Below are 24,865 nucleotides of genomic sequence, written 5' to 3'. Positions count from 1 at the left end.
TTGTGATCACGTCGAAGTATCCTTGAGCAAGATACTGAACCCCCAATTACTCCTGATGCTGCGTCATCAGTAGGTGAATGGGTAGTCAAAATATAAAGCGCTTTGAGGGCCTTAAAGGTGGAAAAGCGCTATATAAATGAAGTGCCATTTATTTATTTATTTTTACTTGTTAAAAAATAGTGGGCACCCTGGCACAACTCCCCCACCCCGGCTCCAGCCTTCTACTAACTGCGTACGAGCTGTATATGTTTCATCTGTATGTATACCATATAGATCCAGTCGTCTGCTCGGGAGGTGGGAGTAACAAGATGGCCGCACTGTGACTTCAACAGCTTGCACTGGTGTGTATGTGCTAACGGCTATCCAGTCATACATTCAGGTCAGTGGAAACTGGAATGGACTCCCAATTGGCTGAAGGCAGACAGCCATCTTGCGTTGCCACTCTGAGTGACAACTGGTGTTGTCTTTTGGATGTTTTGTCTCAGGATCCTCGTTTCGTGTCACTGGAGCTTTGCAAATGGATTGTTTGCATCCTCCGTTCACATGATATCATCTCAATATGGACAATTGTCAAAACTCCTGCAGCTTCGCTTTATGTTTTGGCAGACATTTTGTCCTCACTGGCTTGACTTTGACTTGATTGTTGCCCATGCAAATTTGAAGAGAACATTTCAAATTGCATTCAATGTATTGCTTCTTGCTCGGTACAACCATAGCGCCCCCGCACACGCTGGCATTTTTTGCCGCAAGGCCAGAAAATGATGTGAAAATCAAGTTGGAGGGGCACCCAAGCGAGATGGTCGGGTAAGATGGCCGCCCGCCGGTGGCTTCACTCCTCTTTTGAACAACACGACTTGTCAATGTGCTGGCTTGTTGTACTTCAAGGGACTGCAAAATGTGTTGTGATTTGCGGGAAGCCAAAGGTTGTTGTCGTTGTTGTTGTTTTTTTGTTGAGCATGTCCGTTGATGTGCACCAGCCCAATTTCAAGGTGGACCCTCCCTCCCTTTTTCCGTTTGGACACCAACAAGACAGCATCTTTCCTCAACACGCTCACTCATCACTGGCAACCACAATGCACTGCAGCCTAAGTGTGTGTGTGTGTGTGTCTGTGTTCTTGTACATAATACATTGAGGACCAAATATGTCTTTATCCAACAGAATTAGAACATTTTTGTGAAGTGAGGACATTTTGGCCGGTCCTCACTTCGCAAGACCTTTTTTAGGAGGTCAAGACTTGGTTTTAGAGTTTAGGTTTGAATTGGGTTATGGTTGGGGTTAAGGTAAGAGTTTAGGAAATGCATTATGTCAATGGATGTCCTCACAAAGATATATGTACAAGGATGTGCGTGTGTGTGTGTTATGGCTGGGAGGTCTGGAGTGTGTGTGTGTGTGTGGGGGGGGGGGGGGGGGGGGTAGTGTTTTTGAGAGCAATAACTTGAATTGGCGGCAACAAAAGAAGCGATGAAAAGGAGACGAGGAGCTGCGAGTCTTGACTTGACAAAGCTGCAAAAACTTTCTTTCAGCCTAATGAAGCTGTTGTCCGAGGGCGGCCATGGGGGGCGGAGACCAAACGGGGGAGGGGCGGGGGGAGGGATCAGGGACTGTCTTCGCACGTGATTTGTCATACAATCACAATCTTTAGGAGACCCACACGCCTCCTCTCCATATGTCTGCTTGCTTTGCATCTGAAAGAGGGGCACAGGGTGGGTGTGGGGGGAGGGGGGGTCCTCTTTTTTTTTTTTTCTTTTTTTGCGGTGGCTTGCAGTCTCAACTTTGAGTAAAGTGACAAAGACGACCCCCCCCCCACCCCCCCCCCCCCCCCCCCCACACACACACACACACACGTTAAGAGCTGCTCAAATGGATATGAGAGCAATAACAGTAAAACGTTGCATCATGTGTTACCATGGCAACGACATCAAGAAGATATGGATGAAGTTGATGACTGGACAGGTGACTAAGGCCATGATGACGATGGTGAACACAAGCTGCAACAATGATGAAGACAACAAATGATGATGATAATTTGAAGTGTTAAAATGATGAAGATGACAAGGATTCTAAATTATTATTATTGTGACTATGATGAACATGAGGACGCAGGTTATGACGGAAAATTAAAGTGGTGATTATTTGTAAAATTAAAGTGATTATGATATTAGTGATGAAGTTGATGGTTTTATACATTCTCATCCAATCAGCTCTTTGCAACACCTGAGGACTTCCATCCCTTAATTTGTGTGTGTGTGCGCACACTGCCATCTGCTGGCGCAGATTCTTCAATTCAAGCTTAGAAAAAAAAATCCCATTTCAGGCACAGTGGATTAAGTCACAATAATTCTTGAGAATATTTGTACACGTGTTTTTTGAGTCACACCACTTTAAAAAGTTTCAGTAAAAAGTTTCAGTTTTAAGGCAAATCTATTGTGAAATGAGCCAAAGTAATGAATGATACTATTATTTTGATAGTCCAAGGCGGAAGTTGCAGGTCTACTGATGTGATGTGGGCGGGACAGAACAGACACCCCCCAAAACAAAAAACAAAAAACAAAAAAAAACAGTAAGCAACGAACTGAGACGAGAACGCCAGAAAGACTCAAGAACAAGACAGCGTCGAAGAACTGAAGAGGAAGTGAAGGAGAACAAGTACACGGCAGGAAGTCATCGCAAACAAATCTCGCCAACTTCCTTGTGAGTTTTCTGAAGCTGTCACGCAAAGAGGATCCGGTAAGCAGGTGTGTCCAGGCCACGCCCCATGGTGAGTTCACAGCCGCTTTCTCGCAAACATTGGAGTGAAAATCTTTATCTTTATACCTTTCTTCCAAGGGTTCAAAAGTACGACTGCTGTAAGTCACACTACTACTCTAGTCTATTCTAATTCAATGTACTACAATAGTCACTATTAAGTACATTTGAGTGTTGTTTAAAACTACTAGAATGAGAAGTGTACAGTATTTGAAGACTTGAATACTTTGAAAGGGCCCTAATATCCTTTTCTTTTCTTTTTTTCCGGCACCTTCAGTCTTGCGCACTTTCAAGGCACGTCAAGACTTGTGACGCAAGCGCCAGATGCATCATTTGTGAGACGTGAATTCCATCCAGGTCTGGATTTGGAAACTATCTCACACTAACTCACGACAACTGTAGTTGCTTGTGATTGGTGCTTCCAAACTCCCAAGCGCCAAAATAACTCAATAAGTAAGTCCAAGCGCCGGTCAGCGTGCCCAAATGGTCCACAGCTGGAAAGAAAGTTGGCTGTCACTTGTACTTTTTCACAAATGAATATACAATATGATATAATAATGATATGATCTGGACCATCAGTGTAATGCAGCGCGATCACTCGACACGTCGAGTCGACAAAATGCTGCGTCCGTAGACAGATTGCATTAATTTGAATTTTTTTGCAGCTGCGTTCATTTGTTTGCTTCTTATTGTTCTTGCGAGTGACTTCCTGTCAAGAAACTGCTCACCACGTTGTGATGTTGGCGTCCAACTCATTGTTTGTCTTCTCCTCAGGGTCAACGCAAAGCACTGAATAAGAAATGACGCCAGCGCTTACTGTGTGTCACTTCCTGCCGAGCTCAGATTGCATCAACATGCTGTGACGTTAGCGTTGGCCTGCCAGCACCAAGTCTGCTGGCCCGTCTCCTGCCAGCACCAAGTCTGCTGGCCCGTCTCCTGCCACGGTCCACCAGAAACCTGGCGGGGTCCACTTGAGATACAACAGACCAATCGTAGTCCAGCAGAGGCCACTTGACGGACACAACCGAGAGCCGCCAGAGTCCGTTCTGCAGAGACCCATCGGACCCCTTCATCAGAATCCTGGAGAAGAAGCCCAACATCTTGTTCAACATCCTCTCCATCGTGAAAAGGAAAAGCAGAAGACCAAAAGTTCCCCAGCGGAACCAGACCTGGATTTGCTAATGGAAGGTGAAAATGATTCACATCGACATTCGCAATCCTTCTTTCAGGGAGAAACCCAACTTGAAGCGGACTCACTTTTTGAACAAAAGGTGATAAAGCAGGACGAGAGAACAATGTTAACTTCACCCACACCTCCTGCTCCACCCCCTATTCACTTGGACCCCCGTCAGGTTCATCTTCCTGCACACATGGATCCCCCTCACACTTCTCTTCCTGCTAACTTGGGCCCCCTTCTGAGTCCTCAGCCTGCTCAACTGGACCTTTATCAGACTCCTCTTCCTCCTTACCTGGACTCCCGTCAAGCTCATACACCTGTTCAGGATTTTCCTGTTGCTCAGCTGGACCCTCATCAGGCTTCTCTCCCTGTTCACTTAGACTTCCATCAGACTCATCTCCTCGCTCACCTGGACCCTCAAGATCCTTCCCCCTTTCACTCGGACCACCGTCTTTCCGCTCATCTGAACTCCCGTGAGACTCCTCCTCCTGTTCACCCCCTTCTTACTACTACCCCTGCCCACCTGGACCCTCATCCGGCTCCTATTCCCACTGACCTGGACCCCCTTCAGATTGCTACTCCAAGTTTCTCGGACCCCCATCGGACTTGTACTTCTGCTCACCTGGACCTCCATCCCACTCCTCCCCTTGCTCACCTTGAACCCCAACTTCCTGCTCAAGCTGACCCCCATCAGACTTCTCTTCCTACTCACCTGGACCCCCCTCAGACTCCGACACCTACTTACCTGGACCCGCATCAAACTTGTACATCTGCTCATTTTGGTCCTCCCCCTGCTCGTCTGGACCCCTGTCAGACTCCTCAGTCTGCTCACCTTGACAGTGATACACTTCAGGTTCCTCTTCCGGCTCACCTGGACCCCCATCCGACCGCTTTCACCGCTCAACTGGTCCAGACTAGCGGCCCCGCTCATCACCCGGATCGCCATCAAACTCATCCACCTGCTCAGCTTGAGCCCCATCAGGCTCCTCTATCTGCTCACCTGGACCCAACCCCTGCTCAGCCAGACCCCAATCAGACTCTTCATCTTGCTCAGCTGGACCCCCTTCAGTCTCCAGTCCCTGCTCACCCTCATCCCCATCAAACTCCTCCACCTGTTGAACTTGACCCCAATCAGACTCCTTCAGCTGCTCACTTGGACGCCCCCACCTTTGCGGGTCGTTCAGGCGAACCCAAACTTTGTGGCTTCCTGCAGAAGCAGGGCGGCCCTCTGCGGGCCTGGAAGCGGCGCTGGTTCACCTACGAGGAGAAGCAGAACCAGATGTTCTACTACCGCAGCCCGCAGGACGTGACTCCGCTAGGCCGGGTGGACCTCGGCGCCGCCACCTTCAGCTACCCGCTCAAGGCCGAGATTGGCACCTTCCACATCGAGACGCCCGAGCGGACCTACACCCTCAAAGTAACACTTTGACAGTACGGACCTGACGCAAACACGCTCCTCGACCCGTGTTCTGCTTTGCCCTCCTCAGGCGCTGACTCAGGATCTGATGCTATACTGGCTGCAGCAGCTGCAGCTCAAACGCTGGCATCACCGCCAGACGAGTGCCTGTCCCGATGCCACCGGCAACATCGCAGGTGAACCCGTAGCATACTGCTCCAGCTGCCCTTCATCCGCTTTCAGCTTTCACTGGCCCGACTTATTTCTACTCTTGACTCTGTTTCGTTCTGGTTTTCGACGGGTTTGAGAGTGCTCCACTTGTCAGTGATGCCATATTCAAAGATGCCTTGAGATCATGTGAGCCAGTAAAGCGGTTGACGTCGCTATGGTTCAGTTCCAGCTGTTTTTAGCGCAGCAGTGAAGGCCAGCTGCTGTGGAGAAGGAATGTTGTGTAAGTGGGCAGGCTGGCAGGCAGGAAGTAGGAAGTGACTTTTTCGGGAGCTTCCTGTTGTTGCTGAGCTTTTTCTGATGACGAGTCCTCTCGTGTAGCCTGACTGACATCATCACAAGAATCAAACATGTCCTCACCTGGGGTCCTAGCAGGTCACTCACCTGACCTACATGAACACTACAGATTGATCATGTACATGTAGTTCTAAGATGTGGTTCTAGTTTGTACTGATTGGTCTTAGTGTACATGTGTGGGTTGACGTTGACGTGTTGATTAGGAATTCGGCACCTGTGGCAACTTGTCCCAGCATGGAAAAGTTTCCACATCCTGCGTGACTTGTAAAAGTGGAGCAACAAGTGGGTATTTGTGAACGTTAAATATTTTGTGTTTCTCTACTCGCGAGGGTTTTATCCGACTTGTGCGACTTTCTCTCACATTCCAGACATGTTAGCATGTTAGCGTCAATGAAGACACCGAGCGTGCACACAGATGTCAATTCGGGCTGGCAATGTGACTGCAATTGGATCGTGATTTGATTTTTGTATATGTTTGGACATTGGCTGGCGACCAATCCTTTGTTTGTCTGCATGTGACCTGATTGTGACCAATCTCGGGTGTCCGTCCCAAAGCTGGTTGGGATAGACTCCAGACTCAAATGAGGACAAGTGCTCCGGAAAAGGGAAGGGATGGGTTGACCAGCGTTAGCAGCGCCCCCTGCTGACTGGTATCAAAGTCCAAGTGGGCAATGACGGTGCTTGTGCTCCCTGTGGCCGCAGACGACTTCCTGCCGCTGCTGAAAAGTCCCGCGGGGCTGGTGGGAGAGGAGGCTGCCAACGAGACGCCGCCAAGGACGCCGCTCGCTAACATGTCCATCAAACATCCTTTCATTCAGATCCAGTGAGTCAGTTTTGGCTTCCAAATGTCCAAATGGTGACCCAAGGAAATAAGGAAGCGCCTTTGCCAGCAGCTGTTTGTGTCCCATGACAGGAACACGGTCCACAGTCTTCGTAAGAGGTCGTCTCAAGAGTGGGCACAAAGTGTCTTCTACGTGCCAACTCCAGCCGGAGTCCAAGTGGACGCCACCCCCAATGGCACCGGTATGTATCAGTCCACCCATGCTGCAGTTCTAACATGTACCAGGAACTCCCGTATCAAAGGCCTGTCTCATATAAAAATATTGCTTTGACGCCATCGCGGCACGGTGGGTGACTGGTTAGCACGTCGCCTCCCAGTTCTGAGGACTCGGGTTCGAGTCTAGGCTTCGGCCATTCCTGGGTGGAGTTTGCATGTTCTCCCCGTGCCTGCGTGGGTCTTCTCCGGGTACTCCGGTCTCCTCCCACATTCCAAAAACATGCATGGCAGGTTAATTGGGCGCTCCGAATTGTCCCTAGGTGTGCTTGTGAGTGCGGATGGTTGTTCGTCTCCGTGTGCCCTGCGATTGGCTGGCAACCAGTCCAGGGTGTCCCCCACCTACTGCCCAAAGCCAGCTGAGATGGGCGCCAGCACCCCCTGCGACCCTTGTGAGGAATAAGCGGTCAAGAAAATGGATGGATGGATGGATGGATTCTTTGACGCGATCATGTGGCGTCTTTTGGCAATTGTTAGGTTGGTTTACGTGTCGGCTACTGGCGGCTTTTCGTTGTTTGCAGCTAGGCTTGCTCCCTGTGAGAGCCATGTGGCATCGACTGCGAGTACTGTTGATATGGTCTTGTCTTATCTTGTCTTGTCTGGATTACTTCTAGTCTAATTCAAGAACCTCATCAGTGACTTGGTTGCATTTCTTCCAGCTTCCGTGACGATGCCTCCTGCTGGGCCACTGGAAGCGACCAGAGAGCCGCTGGACACTCTGCCTAGGAAGAAGAAGGTGAGCTCCTCCAGCAGGACGGCGGTCGTGTCTTCGGAGAGAGTGTCCCGTCTCCAGCAGGACAAGGAGATGCTGATGGAGGAAGTCAAAGCTCAGAAGGTCAGGACCTGTCGTGACTTTTTGACGTTTTGAGGCAATTTTTGACGTTTTGAGGCCATTTTTGTAACTTTCTCAGCAGGGGTTTTGGCCCACTATACATAACAATAGCGGCAATCATGGAGGGTCATTTGGTAGCCATTCCAACAAGTGGCGGCCATCTTGAGCTTTATGTTCAAAAGCTTCAGTTTGCTCCACTCAAGACTTGCCACCCAAGTGTGTCTTGCGCCCCCTGCAGGAGTTGGTGTGGCTCCTCCACAAAACCTTGGAGGCGGCCCAGCGGGAAAAACGAACATGCGCGGACTTTGTGGCGGCGGAGGGCGAGCAGGAGCGGCTGGAGCTACTGCGGCACCGCGAGCGCCAGGCGGCCGACCTGCTGGGACGCGTGGATCGAGCCCAGGCGGCGGCGGAGGCAGCCAGACGTGATCTGCAACAGAGAGACCTGGAGGTGGCGCAACTGCAGGACCAGGTCAGGAAGCTCTTGGAGAAGAACCACGCCAAGCAGGAGGTCAGCTTCATTCCGCCGTCAACTTTGCATCTTGTGCGTGCCGACGGCCGCACTCTGAACGGCTTCCCGTGTCCAATTTCCTGTCTGGTACGTTCTGTGTCCAGCTTCCTGTGTCATACCTCCTATGTTCAGTTTACTATCTACCATTTCCATGAACCAACTTCCTGTGTCACATTTCCTGAGTCCAACTTCCTGTTTTGTTTTGGGTTTTTTTTTTTAACTGAAGCAGCAAACCCTTTTAAGATGGGTGTTGAGGTTGTGACTGTTTCCTGTCTCGTGCCCGCTCAGGTGATCACCAAGCTGTCCGATCACATGGCCGCATGCGCGCCCAACCCGCCGACTTCCACCTGGTCCGGCTCAACTCCCGACTTGCTCAGACAACTGCAGCAGCGTATCGAGGACCTGAAGGTCAGGAAAATGGCGGGCGCCGGCACGTTGGGCCAACGGATGACGTTTGTTTGCTCCTCCTTCAGGACGACATCGAGGCTTACAAGACGCAGAACAAGTTTCTGAACTCGGAGATCTTCCAGCTAACTAAACTGTGGAGGAAGAGCTCGGAGCAGGAGCGAAGTCTGATGGTCAAGGTGGGTCGGTCCGACCTGTTGGGCCAGCTTCTTCTGCGTCCTCGCCGAATGGTTACTTTGTCCCGCAGTGTGCCTACCTAGAAGCGTGGCATTGCCAGGCCGAGAGTCGCTACTTGGGAGTCCTGCGGAAGCTGCAGGAGACCACGAGTCTCAATCCGGAGCAGCGGCGCGCTATCCAAAAGATGGTAGGGGACGCTCTGCAGGGGCAGGCCAATAAGGACAAAGACGCCTCCAGCGACAGCCTTCACGATGAGTACGGCTTCAAGATCATTCCCGACTACGAGGTGGAAGACGTGAAGCTTCTGGCCAAGATCCAAGCGCTGGAGATCCGCTCGCACAACCTGCTGCAACAGGTCTGACACCGTCTCCCTCCCATCTACGAGACCCGTCGCAAAACGCCATCCGCTTCTTGTTGCAGGAGGGTCGAGAACGCCCCCTGTTGAGTCGCTGGGCTCAGTACCTCGCCGGCAGGTCGGATGATGACTTTTGCCCTTCGCCAGAACTCAAAGGCCTGCTGCGGGCCGGCGTCCCGCATGAGTACCGGCAGCGTGTCTGGCGCTGCTTGGTCCGAGTCACCACCAGGACCGCCAGAGAGCGCCACCCTCAGCGATACCGGCAGGTAGGTTCCCATGCCGTCGGCTCTCGTGGCAAGTCACCTGACCGAGCGACGAGTACAGCCTTGGGTCTGCTGCTGAGTTAGCGGAACTGGACCCCGGACTCATTTTTCTTTAGTTAGCCACTTGCGGTAGTCCATGTAGTTGGCATGTGTCAAGATCCGGTCCTTGAGGGCCTGAGTCCTTCATGTTTTTGAGGTTTCTCTACTCCAACACACTTGATTCAATGATCAGGATCATTATCAGGCCCCTGTAGAGCTTGCTGATGAGCTTGAATAGGAATCAGCTGTGTTGAACGTGAGAAACCTCGAAAACATGCAGGACTCAGGCCCTCGAGGACTTTGACACCACTGATGGAGATTGTCTGTCAGTTATTGAGGTCATGCTCAGCCACAACTGGACTGATAATACGTTAAAAGGGTTTCAGTGTTAATTCATCTCTCAATTTTCCTATTTACGCCTCAGTGAGCATGTCCTGAGGGGGTGGGCCGCAATTGGGTGTTGTGACCGACTTGGTCGGCGAAAGGATGAATTGTCTTCCCGTTGTCGGGACATTGCGGTGGTCTGTCCGTCACGTGGTGTCTGACCGCCATCCTGCTCGTGTGTCTCCTCCAGTTGTGCGACAAGAGTCGCACGTGTCCTCATCCCGCCTCCAGGCAGATCCAGTTGGACCTTCACCGAACCCTGACCAGCAACCGCCATTTCTCCTCGCCCTCCAGCCCCGCCCATCAGCAGCTGCAGCGCATCCTCTTGGCCTTCTCCTGGCACGATCCCTCCGTTGGCTACTGCCAGGGTCTCAACAGGTACGTCGAGCGGCATAGCAACATCGTCGAAAGAACGCAATGAAATCCAGTGACATCCGTGTGTTGATGTGCGCCTATGAGAGGCGTGGCCAAGTCAGTTGTGGCCGAAAGCTCGATTTATGCTTGACGGGGTCCACATGGCAAAATGTCACGTCATTTCAGCAAACGCTGTCAGACACAAGATGTGCTTTCTACTTCCCCATTCTTTGTTTTCATTTATTTGGTGAAACGTATTCACTCCAAAACCGTTGTTGTGGTGAAGTGCTCACATGCTGTGAAACGCTCTCCTATTAGCCACCACAGCCGGTAACGGGTTAGGCTGTCTGGAACACAAACTTTTGCGGCTCTCCTTGCCCATATGCCAGGGCATTCCATTTGTTGGTTCCCCTTGAGTGTGGACATGTGTGAAGCTTCTTCAAAACAACATAAACTGCAACGTTGTTTACCAAGACTATTCGGTGACTTCTCCAAAATCTTTCATTTCATTTCCAAGACGGATAAATTAGCACATTTCAACCAATCTGTTATTGCTTGCACCAGCAAACATGCGAAACTGGAGCAAGTCGGCTGTCAGGAAGCCACGTGAAGGACTTGCTGACTTTTGATGGCCACATTTTTCTTCTTTATTGGGTGCCTCGCCCCCGTCCGCCGCCGATGAAAAAGCGCAGCTTCGTTGTTGCCATTGAGTCTGGGACGGAGTTTCTGGTCCTGCACGAGCCGCATCTGCCGTGCTGATCACGGCCGAGGCCTCAGAGCGCATCTTGCACACGTCTGTTTCGCTCGTCCACAACTTTTCCCAGGAACTTTTCACAGAGCCTGAAAATGTATTTTCACATTCTTTCCTGTTTTTCATGAGCGTACGTGAAGCGTTGTCAAGGTGTTCAACGTGTCCGTTCCCCAGGTTGGCAGCCATCGCGCTTCTGGTCCTCCAGAGCGAAGAGGACGCGTTTTGGTGTTTGGTGGCGGTGGTGGACGCCATCATGCCTCAGGACTACTACACCAAGAACCTGCTGGCCGCGCAGGTGGGCAAGCGTTTGTCTTTGTAGAAGCGGCACATGGACCCGCCCAACCGCCTGACTGACATCCCCCAATGGCAGGCGGACCAGCACGTCCTGAAGGACTTCCTGGTGGAGAAGCTTCCTCGGCTGGCGGCGCACTTTGACCTTTACGCAATCGACGTGTCTCTGGTCACCTTTAACTGGTTCCTGGTGGTTTTTGTGGAAAGTCTTCCCAGCGACATCCTGCTGCCGCTGTGGGACGCCTTTTTGTACGAGGGCACCAAGGTACGTACGCGCGCACACGTGCACGCACACACACTGACGTGTTTTTGCACTTCAGGTGATGTTCAGGTACGCTTTGGCCCTGTTCAAATACAAAGAAGACGACATCTTGAAGATCAACGACGGTGTGGACATCTACCAATATCTTCGCTTCTTCACCAAGACCGTCACGGACGCCAGGTAAGCCGTCACACCTGTGCCGCAAACAGACATAGAAGGATGACCCGAGTCAAGATGTCAAATGTTCTCTTCTGTTTGAAAAGTCAAACATCTGCCTCTGATTTTCTGAAATCGACCAAGTACTTATTCTACGAGTTCAGTTTTTCTTAGCTTTTGTGTAAAATCAGCAGAATGTGATGCACAATGGCAGGTTGCAGCTTATTATTAAGGGGATCTTTGACTGGCTCACAATTTGATTTGATCTGATTCGATTCCAATTTTTGGGTCTGCGATTTGATTCAGAATGGATTTTTGATTCCAAATGATTTGATTGACGATGATTTCTGCTTCATTTTATAGATGAGCAAATAATTGTCATTATCTACTCCAGTCTATCTTGCTAATGCTAATTAGCGCGCTAGTCGCGGCACTTTCATCTCTCAAAAGAACGGCGATTCATACAAAACGCTTCAGGAATGTAAACGGAGAAACATGTTAACATGACTCATCGGCATGTGCTCTTCCTACCCTGCAAAAAAAAAATCACAAAAAAAAATAAAAAATCAACTTTTATTGGCATAACCTGATGGTGAGTTTTTCCTTCTACTCTCTAATGTGGCTACAACTTCACTGTATATCAGAATGCACGGAACCACACTGCCCCTAAGTGGCGAAATCAGGTACAAGATGAACAGCTTTCCCAGTACACAAGGGCAAGACAGTAGGGGTGTGCCAAAAAATCTATTCATAAAAGAATCGAGATTCTCATTTATTAATCGAATCGATATTTAATATCCAAAAATCAATTTTATTTAAATTAGAAATTAAGAAGAAGGGGAAAAGGCACTTGTCGCCCACATGCTGTTTTTGTGGAAAAAGGCACTTATAATACAAAATTAATAAATGTTTAAACAAAAAAAACAAAAAAAGACACTTTAATGTCTCTTTTTGTCATTTTGTCTTGCAAAGCAGACTGGAGTAGTTCATGACAATGTTGTGCATATATGTAAATTGAAGCAGAAATCATTTGTCAATCAAATAATTTTGAATCGGAAATCGATTCTGAATCGTAGACCCAAAAATCGGAATCGAATCGAATTGTGAGACAGTCAAAGATTCCCAGCCCTATAAGACCGTATCAAATCAATTTTAGGACATTAATCGATTCTGAATTGTACTAAATGAGAAGTGCGAATCTTATGAGAATCTATTTTTTTGGCACACCCCTCCTACTTATTACGCAGTTTGACTGACTCGCATGGACAGCTCCCAAATGCTGTCGTCAAAAAGACTCGAGTGAGTGTTTGTGCACTTGATGAGATGTTTGAGCTCTGAGGATGTTTGTCAATCTTGGTGGCGGCGAGGCAACTGCTGCCATCTTCAAGCTCCGTTTTTGCATGACATGTTAAAAATGTCATTTCACCCCCCGCCCCCCGAGGTGCCCCCATTTGACAAGCGCAGCAAACGTCTCGATGCTGTCGGGCGGAGTTTGGCGACACGGCTCAGCCAGCGGCGCATACAAGCGCATTCGTACGTTTCTTCTCAACACTTGATGTTGCGGACAAACATTCATCATCCAATTTCCTGCTTTCATGCAAACCTACCTGACATGAGCACATGAAATCACTTGTGATTTGTGCACAATCCCACCTGATGGGCGTGCGTGTGCGTGCATGCAGGAAACTGATGGGAATGGCGTTCGCGGACATGAACCCGTTCCCCGGCCGCCTGCTGAGAAACCGGCGAGCGCTTCACCTGGAGCGTCTGCAGGGTGAGCAGCGAGAGCTGGAGGAGCAGCAGAAGGCCTTTGCGGCACTCAGCGGGGAGGATTGGTCACAGCAGCAGCAGCGCCGGCGCCATGACCGCATGGACAACGCGGCCAGCGAGGACGACGAGGAGATGGGCTGAAGTGGCGCCACGCTTGACGCCGAGCCGAGTGGACTTCCTGGGGGAAGCCGGACTTGCTCGCGCCTGCCTAAAAGACTCCCCTCCTCCAACGCAGGGGATTCCAATCGTCAGCTCATCAGCAAGAAGCCTGATAATCATCCTCACCTCACCTGTGTCGGAGGAGGGAGACATGTGAGCCATGCAGGAACGCAGCTGAGGGCACAACTTGTCGCCAGCTGCCTGTTGACGTTCGAAACGGTGCCTACCCTACAAAGTGTTGCGTTTTGGAAAGTGGGCGAGTGCGTGGGCCTCCTCATGGAGCAAAAATGTCACAAAAGGGCATCAAGCATAAGATGATTCCAGGATGCTTGGAAAGGTGGGTCATGCAAGATAGCGGAAGAAGGAAGAGGCAGATCACGGTTATAACAATTTGATAACTTTATCCAACACTTGTTCTCATTAAACATTCCAAATGAATCCAAGAAAGTCCACTATTTTCATTTGTCCACTTAAGGAATTTTTCACTTGAGTTGAGTTTTGATTTCGCTTTGAGTTATGTTTTTTTAATTGAGTTAGTTCTAATTAGTTTTCTGGGTTGTTTTGTTAGTTTTACTTATTTAATAAATGCTTTGTTTTAGTTAGTTTCACTATTGTGTTTTTTGTTTTTTTGTTTTTAAATGTGTACAACTTGTGCGCAATATTTAAAAAGCACCATGGGAGCGACTCATCTTTTGGTGCTTTTCTATTGGCTGCTGAGATGATGTCACTTGTTCAAAAGTCCTTATTCTGTAACGTTCCGACTACTGTCGGTGGAAAAGTGGATCCCAAAAACGTAGGCCCAGACAGGAAAATACAATTTTGATGTAGTTTATTGACAAACCCACACTACGCAAAACGCTGGCTCAGATGCCAGGAGAAAAAACAACAAAGCGCGAGTACAATACTCGGAAAAGTTAATAACAAAAAACACTTGCAAAAGGCAAGGAGAAACAGGGGTTAACAAAAAATACAACGCAAGCTAGTTATATCTAATCACAATAACACACACTACAATCTAACTACAGGTATATACAAAACAGAAAGCGCCGTGGCAGATGCACGTGGAAAGATACTAACTTATCAAATCAAAACAAGACTATACTAGAAACGCGAGACTAAGATTCAGGAACAAAAGGTCTCGAGAACAGTGTTGCCACAGTTACCTTGAAAAAGTAACTTAGTTACTTTACTGATTACTTGGTTTTAAAAGTAACTAAATTGCGTTACTGATTACTTGATTTTAAAAGTAACTAAGTTAGATTAAAAGTTACTTTTTTAGTTACTTTCAGCAGCTGCCGATAACACCATCTCAACATAAAAATAATGCAGTAGAAACGGAGTTCCAAATACTTTATTGAAAGTGCATTTTTAACATGAAAATAAAGTTGTTGTTTTTATGAAAAACAAAATAGGCAGTCTCTCTTGACTTCTTGTAACGTAAATACTTTTTATAAAACAAAAAATAAAAATCTATCCAGGTTGAAAATGAAAATCCCCTAAATTCCTCTATTGTTTGTTTGTTCCGCTATTCCAGTGTGTACACATGTATCAGTTTAAATATTTATTAGTAGTTATTGACAGTTATAATTGTTTTTTGGTTTGTTTGTTTTTTCTCTTCAAAATAAGGATCAGGAAAACAAAAGGTTGATAATTTAATGTTAAATATAAATATTTAACCTTTAGACAGACACCAACACAATTAAACAGAATATTTGCACATTGTGAAGTATTTCAGAAACATAAATTTAAGACATGAAATAAACCTACCGTCCAGCCAAAAGAAATATGAAGCCACCTTATGGAACAATAAATCTATCAAATACATTTTAACCACTTAATATATGCAAAAATATTTCCAAAAGTTCATTTCCCTTTTTAATCAACAATTTTTGTATTTAACAATTTTTTTTTCTTTTGTCATCACTTTCATTTTTGGTTAATGTATGACATCTTTTTTTGTTTTTTTAATCTGAGACACGATGATGACCATAGAATCACTACTGTTTATATTTCGTTTTTTGGGCTGTCGTAATCGCGGGCACGTCTCAGTTCTCCTATCTGCTGCTCATGCTAGTTGTAGACATTGACAGGGAGCCACAAACTGAGAAATGAGATACTTGCAGTGTGCTTTTAGCTTAGCTGGTGTGTTGGCTGTGGGACATACCTGTGTCGTTTGAATCCATGCATTGGATCGTCACGGGAGTTATTCTTTTTGGCTCGCGCGCAGCACCAACGCCGGCCCGGGACATACAAGTGCACCGAGAGGACTCGATAGCCATGGGAAATACCGAGATGTACGGCACCGGCTTCTGCTAACTGTCTCCATTTGTATGTTGTCAATCGTTGCGCGACACGCGAGCAGTGTTGCCGGTAACGCGTTACTAACGCGTTACTCAAAAAAGTAGCTTTCTAAAGTAACTAATAGTCTAACGCGTTACTTTATTCTACAAAGTAGTCTGATTAAAGTTACTGTCCAGAGAATCAATGCGTTACTCCACATTTTCATGAAGAAGGCAAACTATCTCACTGTTGTAACAGTCACAAACAACTACTGCTAACTACGAAGATGAGGCAGAAGTCATTGATCACCACACTGAATTCAGCCATGGTCTGGTCATGAATGGTTTGCACATTCAAAACAAAAGTGATGATACTTTTACTACTAGTTTTATTAACCAACAGGCACACAACACAACAAAAAAAGTGTGCATTATGGACCATAAAAGTGGTAAAAAAAAAAAATTATTTCCATCCTCAACTGGTCCGTGAAGCATTATGGGATGAGGTCGTCTCCGCCCTCTCGCCAGGGGGAGTGACGTCAGACAAGTTACGTTTTCAGTAGGGGTGGAACAAAAAAACGATTCGACCGAACCATCGTTCGTCAAGGGGAGCTAAACGACCGTATCGGTTGCGAGTGAGGCTTTATGGTAGTGATGGCAAAATGAAGCCCCGTAAAGCAGTGAAGCCCTGCAGTGAAATGCTTCACACACACGTAGGGGCTTCAAGATGATTCATTTCCTCGACTACGCCATCATGTGGACAGAAAAATGTATAACATGCTTGGTGCATGCAATAAAATGGTGGGGTGTAAATCATGCTCTAAATACAAAAGAATATATATTTGAAGAGTGTTTTAACAATAATTGTTCTGTGTTACTTTGTCTATGTTTGTGCTTATGCAACAAGTGAAAATGTGAAATAAGGAGGTAAAATAAAGTGCTTATTCATTTTTATTTAAAAACTATTTTTTTCCGAAGTTTTTGGACTCAGGCGGTTTCTTTATTTTGCAGAGAATTTCACCTGCTTTGGAAAAAAACTCTTTCACATGGTACTGATGAAGCAGGGGTGCATCGATATGAGATAGCAAGTTTGTATAGAATTGGACGCGTATATTTCTGTGATTCCCAGTACTGAAGGGGACTTTCAACTGTGAACAGAAAAATGTGAATTTTATGTGTTGTCACATTTTATTTTATTTTATTATTGGAATCTGTTAAAATAGTACCGTAATTACAGTGCATTACCTTCTGAGGTGAGATCTGCTCAAAGTGCTCCTAAACAAGGGAAAATCTCTTTCTTGCTGGTTCCATCGCAAAAAGAAGCTCGTCAAATCGAATGCCAAAAGCAAAAAAAAGTAGCGCAAGAAGGGACCCGACACAAAAAGTGAAGGGGAATCCATAGCGTTTCTTTGCCGCTTTTATTTCGAACTACACTCAAACCTAGCGAATCAGTTCCTGAATCAGTCACGTGGTACACCTGCTTCGTGGGGCTTCAAACGTCACCACGTATGTCATCAACACACGCATTGACACGCCGTTCATGAACCACTCATCTTCATTACTCGGCACACGCTTCAGGGATTCGACCCGAGAAGCACATCACTACTTTATGGTTTTCATAAGAGTTCTGCGCCGTGCTCTACTTGTTTTGTTTACATTTCAGTAGCATCACCATTCAAGCTACTTCCGTGTTTCCGTGCTCGCGACACGGCGCGCGCGCGCGCAACGAGTGACAACATACAAATGGAGACAGTTAGCAGAAGCCGGTGCCGTACATCTCGGTATTTCCCATGGCTATCGAGTCCTCTCGGTGCACTTGTATGTCCCGGGCCGGCGTTGGTACTGCGCGCGAGCCAAAAAGAATAACTCCCGTGACGATCCAATGCATGGATTCAAACGACACAGGTATGTCCCACAGCCAACACACCAGCTAAGCTAAAAGCACACTGCAAGTATCTCATTTCTCAGTTTGTGGCTCCCTGTCAATGTCTACAACTAGCATGAGCAGCAGATAGGAGAACTGAGACGTGCCCGCGATTACGACAGCCCAAAAAACAAAATATAAACAGTAGTGATTCTGTGGTCATCATCGTGTCTCAGATTAAAAAAACAAAAAAAAGATGTCATACATTAACCAAAAATGAAAGTGATGACAAAAGAAAAAACAATTGTTAAATACAAAAATTGTTGATTAAAAAGGGAAATGAACTTTTGGAAATATTTTTGCATATATTAAGTGGTTAAAATGTGTTTGATAGATTTATTGTTCCATAAGGTGGCTTCATATTTCTTTTGGCTGGACGGTAGGTTTATTTCATGTCTTAAATTTATGTTTCTGAAATACTTCACAATGTGCAAATATTCTGTTTAATTGTGTTGGTGTCTGTCTAAAGGTTAAATATTTATATTTAACATTAAATTATCAACCTTTTGTTTTCCTGATCCTTATTTTGAAGAGAAAAAACAAACAAACCAAAAAACAATTATAACTGTCAATAACTACTAATAAATATTTAAACTGATACATGTGTACACACTGGAATAGCGGAACAAACAAACAGAGGAATTTAGGGGATTTTCATTTTCAACCTGGATAGATTTTTATTTTTTGTTTTATAAAAAGTATTTACGTTACAAGAAGTCAAGAGAGACTGCCTATTTTGTTTTTCATAAAAAAAAACTTTGTTTTCATGTTAAAAATGCACTTTCAATAAAGTATTTGGAACTCCGTTTCTACTGCATTATTTTTATGTTGAGATGGTGTTATCGGCAGCTGCTGAAAGTAACTAAAAAAGTAACTTTTAATCTAACTTAGTTACTTTTAAAATCAAGTAATCAGTAACGCAATTTAGTTACTTTTAAAACCAAGTAATCAGTAAAGTAACTAAGTTACTTTTTCAAGGTAACTGTGGCAACACTGGTCGCGAGCACGGAAACACGGAAGTAGCTTGAATGGTGATGCTACTGAAATGTAAACAAAACAAGTAGAGCACGGCGCAGAACTCTTGCTATTGTTATGAAAACCATAAAGCCTCACTCGCAACCGATACGGTCGTTTAGCTCCCCTTGACGAACGATGGTTCGGTCGAATCGTTTTTTTGTTCCACCCCTACTGAAAACGTAACTTGTCTGACGTCACTCCCCCTGGCGAGAGGGCGGAGACGACCTCATCCCATAATGCTTCACGGACCAGTTGAGGATGGAAATAAAAAAAATTTTTTACCACTTTTATGGTCCATAATGCACACTTTTTTTGTTGTGTTGTGTGCCTGTTGGTTAATAAAACTAGTAGTAAAAGTATCATCACTTTTGTTTTGAATGTGCAAACCATTCATGACCAGACCATGGCTGAATTCAGTGTGGTGATCAATGACTTCTGCCTCATCTTCGTAGTTAGCAGTAGTTGTTTGTGACTGTTACAACAGTGAGATAGTTTGCCTTCTTCATGAAAATGTGGAGTAACGCATTGATTCTCTGGACAGTAACTTTAATCAGACTACTTTGTAGAATAAAGTAACGCGTTAGACTATTAGTTACTTTAGAAAGCAACTTTTTTGAGTAACGCGTTACCGGCAACACTGCGAGAATGACTTGCGCAAGGGCTGCGTTTAAGATATAATCCGACAGTGATCTGTCGCTCCGCGAGTCCTTTTAAAGACCTCTTGATTGTGGAAATGCGCCTCAGGTGTGGCGCAGGTGGACACGCCCCCTTCACTTGCCCACTGGAAAAACACCAGACACAGACTGAGAGCAGGATTATGACATATTCCTAGGGCTGGGTATTGCCGCCAACCTCACGATACGATACGTATCACGATACAGGGGTCACGATACGATACGTATCGCGATACATATGTATCCCAATACTTGATCTTCAAGGCGATACGTATCCCGATATTTTACATTAATTTACTTGCATTTTATAATAACAGTCATATGTATACCTAAAGGATATGTTTGTTATGCTGACTAACAAAATATTTTTGTTAGTAGCTCGTCTGGTTGACCACCAAGCGGCATACCTGGTCTAAATGTGCACGCATAACAGAGCAAGGAACAGCTTTCACAGACACACCAGGAAACTTTTGAATAGGCATGGGGCAATTTGAGCAAAAAGATCGAACTATTAAAATTACAGCTCTAAAATGTGCTTATTTGAAATATTTGGGGAAATAAAAACAGCGTTTTTTTTTCCATGTGACACATTCTATTTCGTTTTTAAACAAAATCTACAAAAATTGGTACATTAAGACACGTGCCATGTTAAGTTTATAAGTAAATAAATGTTGATATTCTTCCTCTGTTTTCATTTTTCTTGGCAAGACACAGTGTCCAATCACTGGTGAGCTATTTTTGCAATAATTGAAGGCAATTAATTTCAAAGACGCTGCAGGTTTTTATTTTTTAGGTACAATGCAAGCTACAAAGGCAAACCGTTAACTGGCTATTTAAAGATAATGAGCAATATTGATTCGGCCACCTGCGTATCGATACGCGTATTGTAATGAGGCCCGCAACGATATATTGCCGTATCGATTTTTTTAGCACACCCCTACATATTCCAGTTAATATCAAAATAAATCGACTTCAAATCACATCTCAAATCATCCCCAAAGGCTCATGCATTCAGTACATTACCAAAGACTAAAACAAACGACTTTTTGCTATAACTATAGTTAGTTTTGTAAACATAAATGTGCTTTCAGTTACTTTTCATTTTTTATAAAAGCATTTTTGTTTTTAATGTTACTTTGTTTAAGAATTTGTTTTTTGAATTTTAGTTTTATCGTTAGTTTTAGTTATCTAAAATAACCTTGGTCCACTTCTGGTTGTTTATCTTAAAGTAACGTGCCAATAATTGATATATGGATTTATGTGGGTATTTATCCGGGCAGATGATTTTGCGTGGTTGTACCTGTGCGTGGGTTCTATAAAACAGAAAGAAAGCAAATTACAGACTATACTGAAGTTATTAATGTACTTATTAAATATACCTAATGACTATAAGGCACATTCAGGAGAGCAGGCAGATATAACAACACGTTAGGGCTATACGTAACGTCAGCTAATGCTAATGTTAGCGCACACTCGTAGTTAGGTAACAGGAGGACTCAAACTTTGGATTCGAATAAGGCATACTAGTACACATGAAATGGTGATAGCCACACCACACATGGACGCACACTCGGTAAGGAAAGCACACAAACAATTTGAAAGACTTAACACTCGACACGTTGTAAATCTGATCTGCGGCAATAAGATTCAACTGCATCAAACAACTTCTGGCTACTCATCGCGCCGGTCACACCCGCACAGGAACTAAACTTTAGATGCGCAAACAATGCCTCCCAGCAGGGCCGGCCCTACATGATTTGGTACCCTAGGCGAAAATGTACCATGGTACCCTGTACATTAATAATTGTGTAAGATATAAAAAAAATAGTAAATGTATCAATATACAAACGTCGGTATACGGTAAAACTTTGGCAATAAGGTGATTCACAGATAATGTGAATAGTGTGCAAAAAAAACTTCACTAAAAAACTTAGGAACATAACGGCAAATACTTAAAATAGTGCACGCCGGGACCTCCTTGCAGCAAAGGCATCAATTGGTGCGTCAAAGGATAGCTGCCTGGATACTTCTTTATTGATGCTGATAAGTGCCAGTCCAGTTAGCCGTTCCTGTGACATGGTAGACCTTAAATAGTTTTTTATTAGTTTAAGCTTGGAAAAGCATCTCTCAGCTGATTCTACAGTCACTGATATGGTAGCAGCCACTCTGAGTGCTACCCACATGTTGGGATAGATTTCTCTTAAGTTTTTTCTCCTCTAGAAAAGTTAAAAGTTCCATGCTTGACATATTGGATTTTGGCCAGGAAGGAAATGACTGCATCTCTGCTAAGAGTTTTTATTTTTTTATTTTTTTTTAATTTATTAGAGTACATATTGCACAAATAAGTAGACCCCGAGAAAAAGGCTTGTTAATTCCAGGCTACCATGTTGCTACCCATAACAGTCATGGAGATCATAGAAAATACTGGATGTAGTCGTTTTTGTTGTGGATTGCATTTTTTTATTTTTTTTGCATTAGTTAATTTGATTAAATTGAAGATTTTGTAATCTATGCATCCTATTACAACTTACTTTCATGTTGTGAGTCAAGTGCATATTCTACAGAAAACATTTTGTCAATATTTTGGAAATTGTTCTTATGTTTATTGAGATATTGAACATCCATCCATCCATCCATTTCCTTGACCGCTTATTCCTCACAAGGGTCGCGGGGAGATATTGAACAAAATCTTTCAATTTTTCAAAGGGGGTATACTCATATATGCTGAGCACTGTACATGATGCAGCAATAGCTGATATATCTGAAATAGTCAGCTGGATCTAGAAGATCGAGCTTTGTGTCACTCAAAGTACTGCTGATTGGTGCTTGACTGGCTGTTGCTTCAGCTGTACATTAAACAAAATACATCACTTCAAATTATTTTGGTGTTAAAGCAGGGAAAACAAATCCATTTGCATTATGATAAAATACAATGTAAGAAATTACGGCTGTTTGTATTAAATGCACCATCCATGCACTTACATTCAGTAGCCTTTGGTGAAGATGACACTGAAGGATTGTTTACCACAGCTTCTGCAGGTGCTTGTTGTGGCCAAAATATTTTCTCAGTGCATCTAGTTAAAAAATAAATAAAAATGCAATACAATGACTTGTGCAAATCCATTTTCAGGTATCTGGACTTACTGGCTGTTTTAGTTTAAACTCAGCAAGCGTTGCCCCACTCTTGTGTGCAAAGTAGCTACTAGCATGGATGTAATGGTGCAGTAAACAAGTTACAAGCAAGCTAAGAAGCTAACGCTATTTTCGTGTTTATTTTATAAACAATGATGATTGACCGACATACATACCTCTACCCCGGGCCCGTTTTTCCTCCTCCTCCTTTCGCCGCTTTCTTAGTGCAGCACCTGAAGGCTTGGACCTTTTCATTGATGTCAATGTATAAACAACACAAGTGTGACAACCATCTATATATCTTTCTAAAGTGCTGCCACTACACTCTGAGATGATATACGACCCCTCCCCCTACCTTTCATTGTAAGCGGCAGCAGCGGGTCAGGTTCAGGGCGCCAGGACAGCAGGTCGTGAACTCACAGTCATTTATTTGAAATAGAAGTAATAAAAAAAGGAACTTAATAAAATATATTTGCTATATAACATATTTTATGTTAGAAAAAAACAGGGGGGGCTTTTTGTGTTTGTGTTTTTTAAATTTTATTTTTTTTCCTTTCTGCAATTTGGCGCCCCCTCCACAAGATGGCGCCCTAGGCGACCGCCTAGCTCGCCTGTAGCCTAGGCCGGCCCTGCCTCCCAGGAAACATAAATACGTGAGTCTTTTATACACTCCTAGTGCGCATTGTGGTTGTCCATTGCGTGGGTTTCTACTTATATTTATGTCCATAAATGGCTGAAAACACGGGTTGGGTTGTTCCTTTCCAGTTTCCACAGTGGCAGGCAGCCAGGCAGCAGCCACAGTGAAGGGGGCGCCGGAGAGCACAGCACACTGCCGGGGGTTCTTCTTCTTCTTCTACGCACAAGCCCCCAGCCACCTGTAGTTTGGATAATGTATCTGACCACAGTTTATTTGGTCACAACTCACAACAATTAGTGGTCAAGAAGAAAATTGGATTGATAAAATGACCTGCAAGAGAGAGAGTTTGGCTGCTTCCCAAACGGCGGGGAGTGAATGCAAAAGTACTTCTGTTTTTTTATTTTTATTTAAATTTTTTATATACCACCGCACAGGCATCGTTGCGGGTTAACGTCACTGATCTGTATATATTACTGAATCAGTGGTTTGAGTCTTGCACGATTTCCTGTTTGGGACCGTCTTGATCGTCCCCGTTGCTGCTTGAAGGGAAGCCTAGACAAAAGTATAAAATGCCGCTTATAAAATGGCTAAATTGATGGAAATAATCACGCAAAAGTCCACACGTTGTACCGGGAATGCTTACAGGCAAAGGAACGCCGATAACGATTATCTCACGATATGACGACACCGCCATTATTGATATATTGGTCAGGTCGTAAATCTACGATAAAACGACTCAAGACATAAACTGATGTTTTTTCCAATGAGAAAATTGTTTCTTTTTGTAACATCACTGAAACACAATATTAAAACTGGGGTCTTTTTCACACTGAGTACTTTAGTGTGTGTATATATATTTTTATTTTTTGTTTTAAACAAATACAAATGTCTTCTCACGAATGGCATTAACACATCGGCGGCCCCTTCTCAAGGTTTCTTAACCCCCCACCCCCCCCATTTGTTTGATTTTGAGTTTTTCTTAACCCTTTTGTGGTTTGATCAGGGGATGTCGTTTGTATTTGTCAACTGTTTGCATGTGAAGGCCTTTGAGACTTTGTGTGATTCAGGGCTATAGAAATAAACTTGACTTCATAACAGAGACCACTTTCCGTCAACAAATTTTGTGTCTTTCTTATACACTATTGTCATGCAACATGTCAGTCAGTCAAATAGTCAGTTGGTTCATTTTATAAACTGTGACACAATTTTTTGTGTAACATTGCAAAAGTAAATAAATAAAATGACTTAAATATTAAATCCAATTAAATCAAAACTAATATTGCTCCGAAATTGTGTGCTTCAAAAAGTCATAACAAAATATGTTTTAAAATGCTTAAATTGAAGACAATGCACAGTTTTCATCAAAACGTATGTAAAAGTGAGTCACTTGCTCGACAGATAAACACAAGTCAAAGAGCACTGATGAGTCTTCTTCACCTGAAGACTTGCGTCCATTTCCCCTCCACTTATGAGGTGCTCCCCCAAGTGGCCTGACAAGTAATTGCTCAATAAGTCATGAACAATGGAGCCGTTATGAACTACAAATATCGCCATACTTGTGTAGGTGTATCGATAATCTATCGGGAGACAAAGTATCC

The 24,865-nt window shown here is 44.8% G+C and overlaps 1 protein-coding gene and 1 long non-coding RNA gene across 5 annotated transcripts; both read left to right on the top strand.

Annotated features, from left to right (window-relative positions):
* The first annotated feature begins 1,939 nt into the window (after positions 1 to 1,939).
* Positions 1,940 to 14,042, top strand: tbc1d2 (TBC1 domain family, member 2). 4 transcript variants are annotated; one of them, XM_077532280.1, is made up of 17 exons: positions 1,940 to 2,759; positions 3,024 to 3,199; positions 3,521 to 5,340; positions 5,411 to 5,516; positions 6,547 to 6,667; positions 6,758 to 6,867; positions 7,558 to 7,733; positions 7,969 to 8,325; positions 8,527 to 8,646; positions 8,712 to 8,822; positions 8,891 to 9,175; positions 9,241 to 9,441; positions 10,052 to 10,239; positions 11,141 to 11,261; positions 11,337 to 11,522; positions 11,578 to 11,699; positions 13,358 to 14,042. In XM_077532280.1, exons 3-17 carry the CDS (start codon positions 3,928 to 3,930, stop codon positions 13,584 to 13,586), a joined length of 3,846 nt encoding a protein of 1,281 aa, XP_077388406.1. In that variant the 5' UTR covers positions 1,940 to 2,759; positions 3,024 to 3,199; positions 3,521 to 3,927; the 3' UTR covers positions 13,587 to 14,042. The 4 variants fall into 4 exon arrangements, with proteins under 4 accessions (XP_077388406.1, XP_077388405.1, XP_077388407.1 ...); XM_077532279.1 differs by having other exon boundaries at positions 1,940 to 2,847; XM_077532282.1 differs by having other exon boundaries at positions 1,942 to 2,847; positions 7,969 to 8,238.
* Positions 14,043 to 17,539: 3,497 nt separating this feature from the next.
* On the top strand, positions 17,540 to 24,018 carry LOC144025979 (uncharacterized). Its single transcript, XR_013285016.1, has 3 exons — positions 17,540 to 17,788; positions 23,213 to 23,283; positions 23,396 to 24,018. It is a non-coding gene; the product is annotated as an uncharacterized LOC144025979 (long non-coding RNA).
* The last annotated feature ends 847 nt before the right edge of the window (positions 24,019 to 24,865 follow it).

The sequence above is a fragment of the Festucalex cinctus genome, chromosome 9, assembly GCF_051991245.1.
Source record: "Festucalex cinctus isolate MCC-2025b chromosome 9, RoL_Fcin_1.0, whole genome shotgun sequence".
In the NCBI taxonomy this organism is placed as follows: domain Eukaryota; kingdom Metazoa; phylum Chordata; class Actinopteri; order Syngnathiformes; family Syngnathidae; genus Festucalex; species Festucalex cinctus.
This window is presented reverse-complemented; position numbering and strand designations above follow the sequence as displayed.

Excerpts from the sequence above, each read along its gene's own strand:
- tbc1d2 (XM_077532281.1), top strand. The coding sequence starts at position 3,928 with ATGGAAGGTGAAAATGATTCACATCGACATTCGCAATCCTTCTTTCAG. Across the intron at positions 6,868-7,557 it reads CGCCACCCCCAATGGCACCG|CTTCCGTGACGATGCCTCCT; the intron begins GTATGTATCAGT and ends CATTTCTTCCAG. Across the intron at positions 8,326-8,526 it reads CGTGTCCAATTTCCTGTCTG|GTGATCACCAAGCTGTCCGA; the intron begins GTACGTTCTGTG and ends GTGCCCGCTCAG.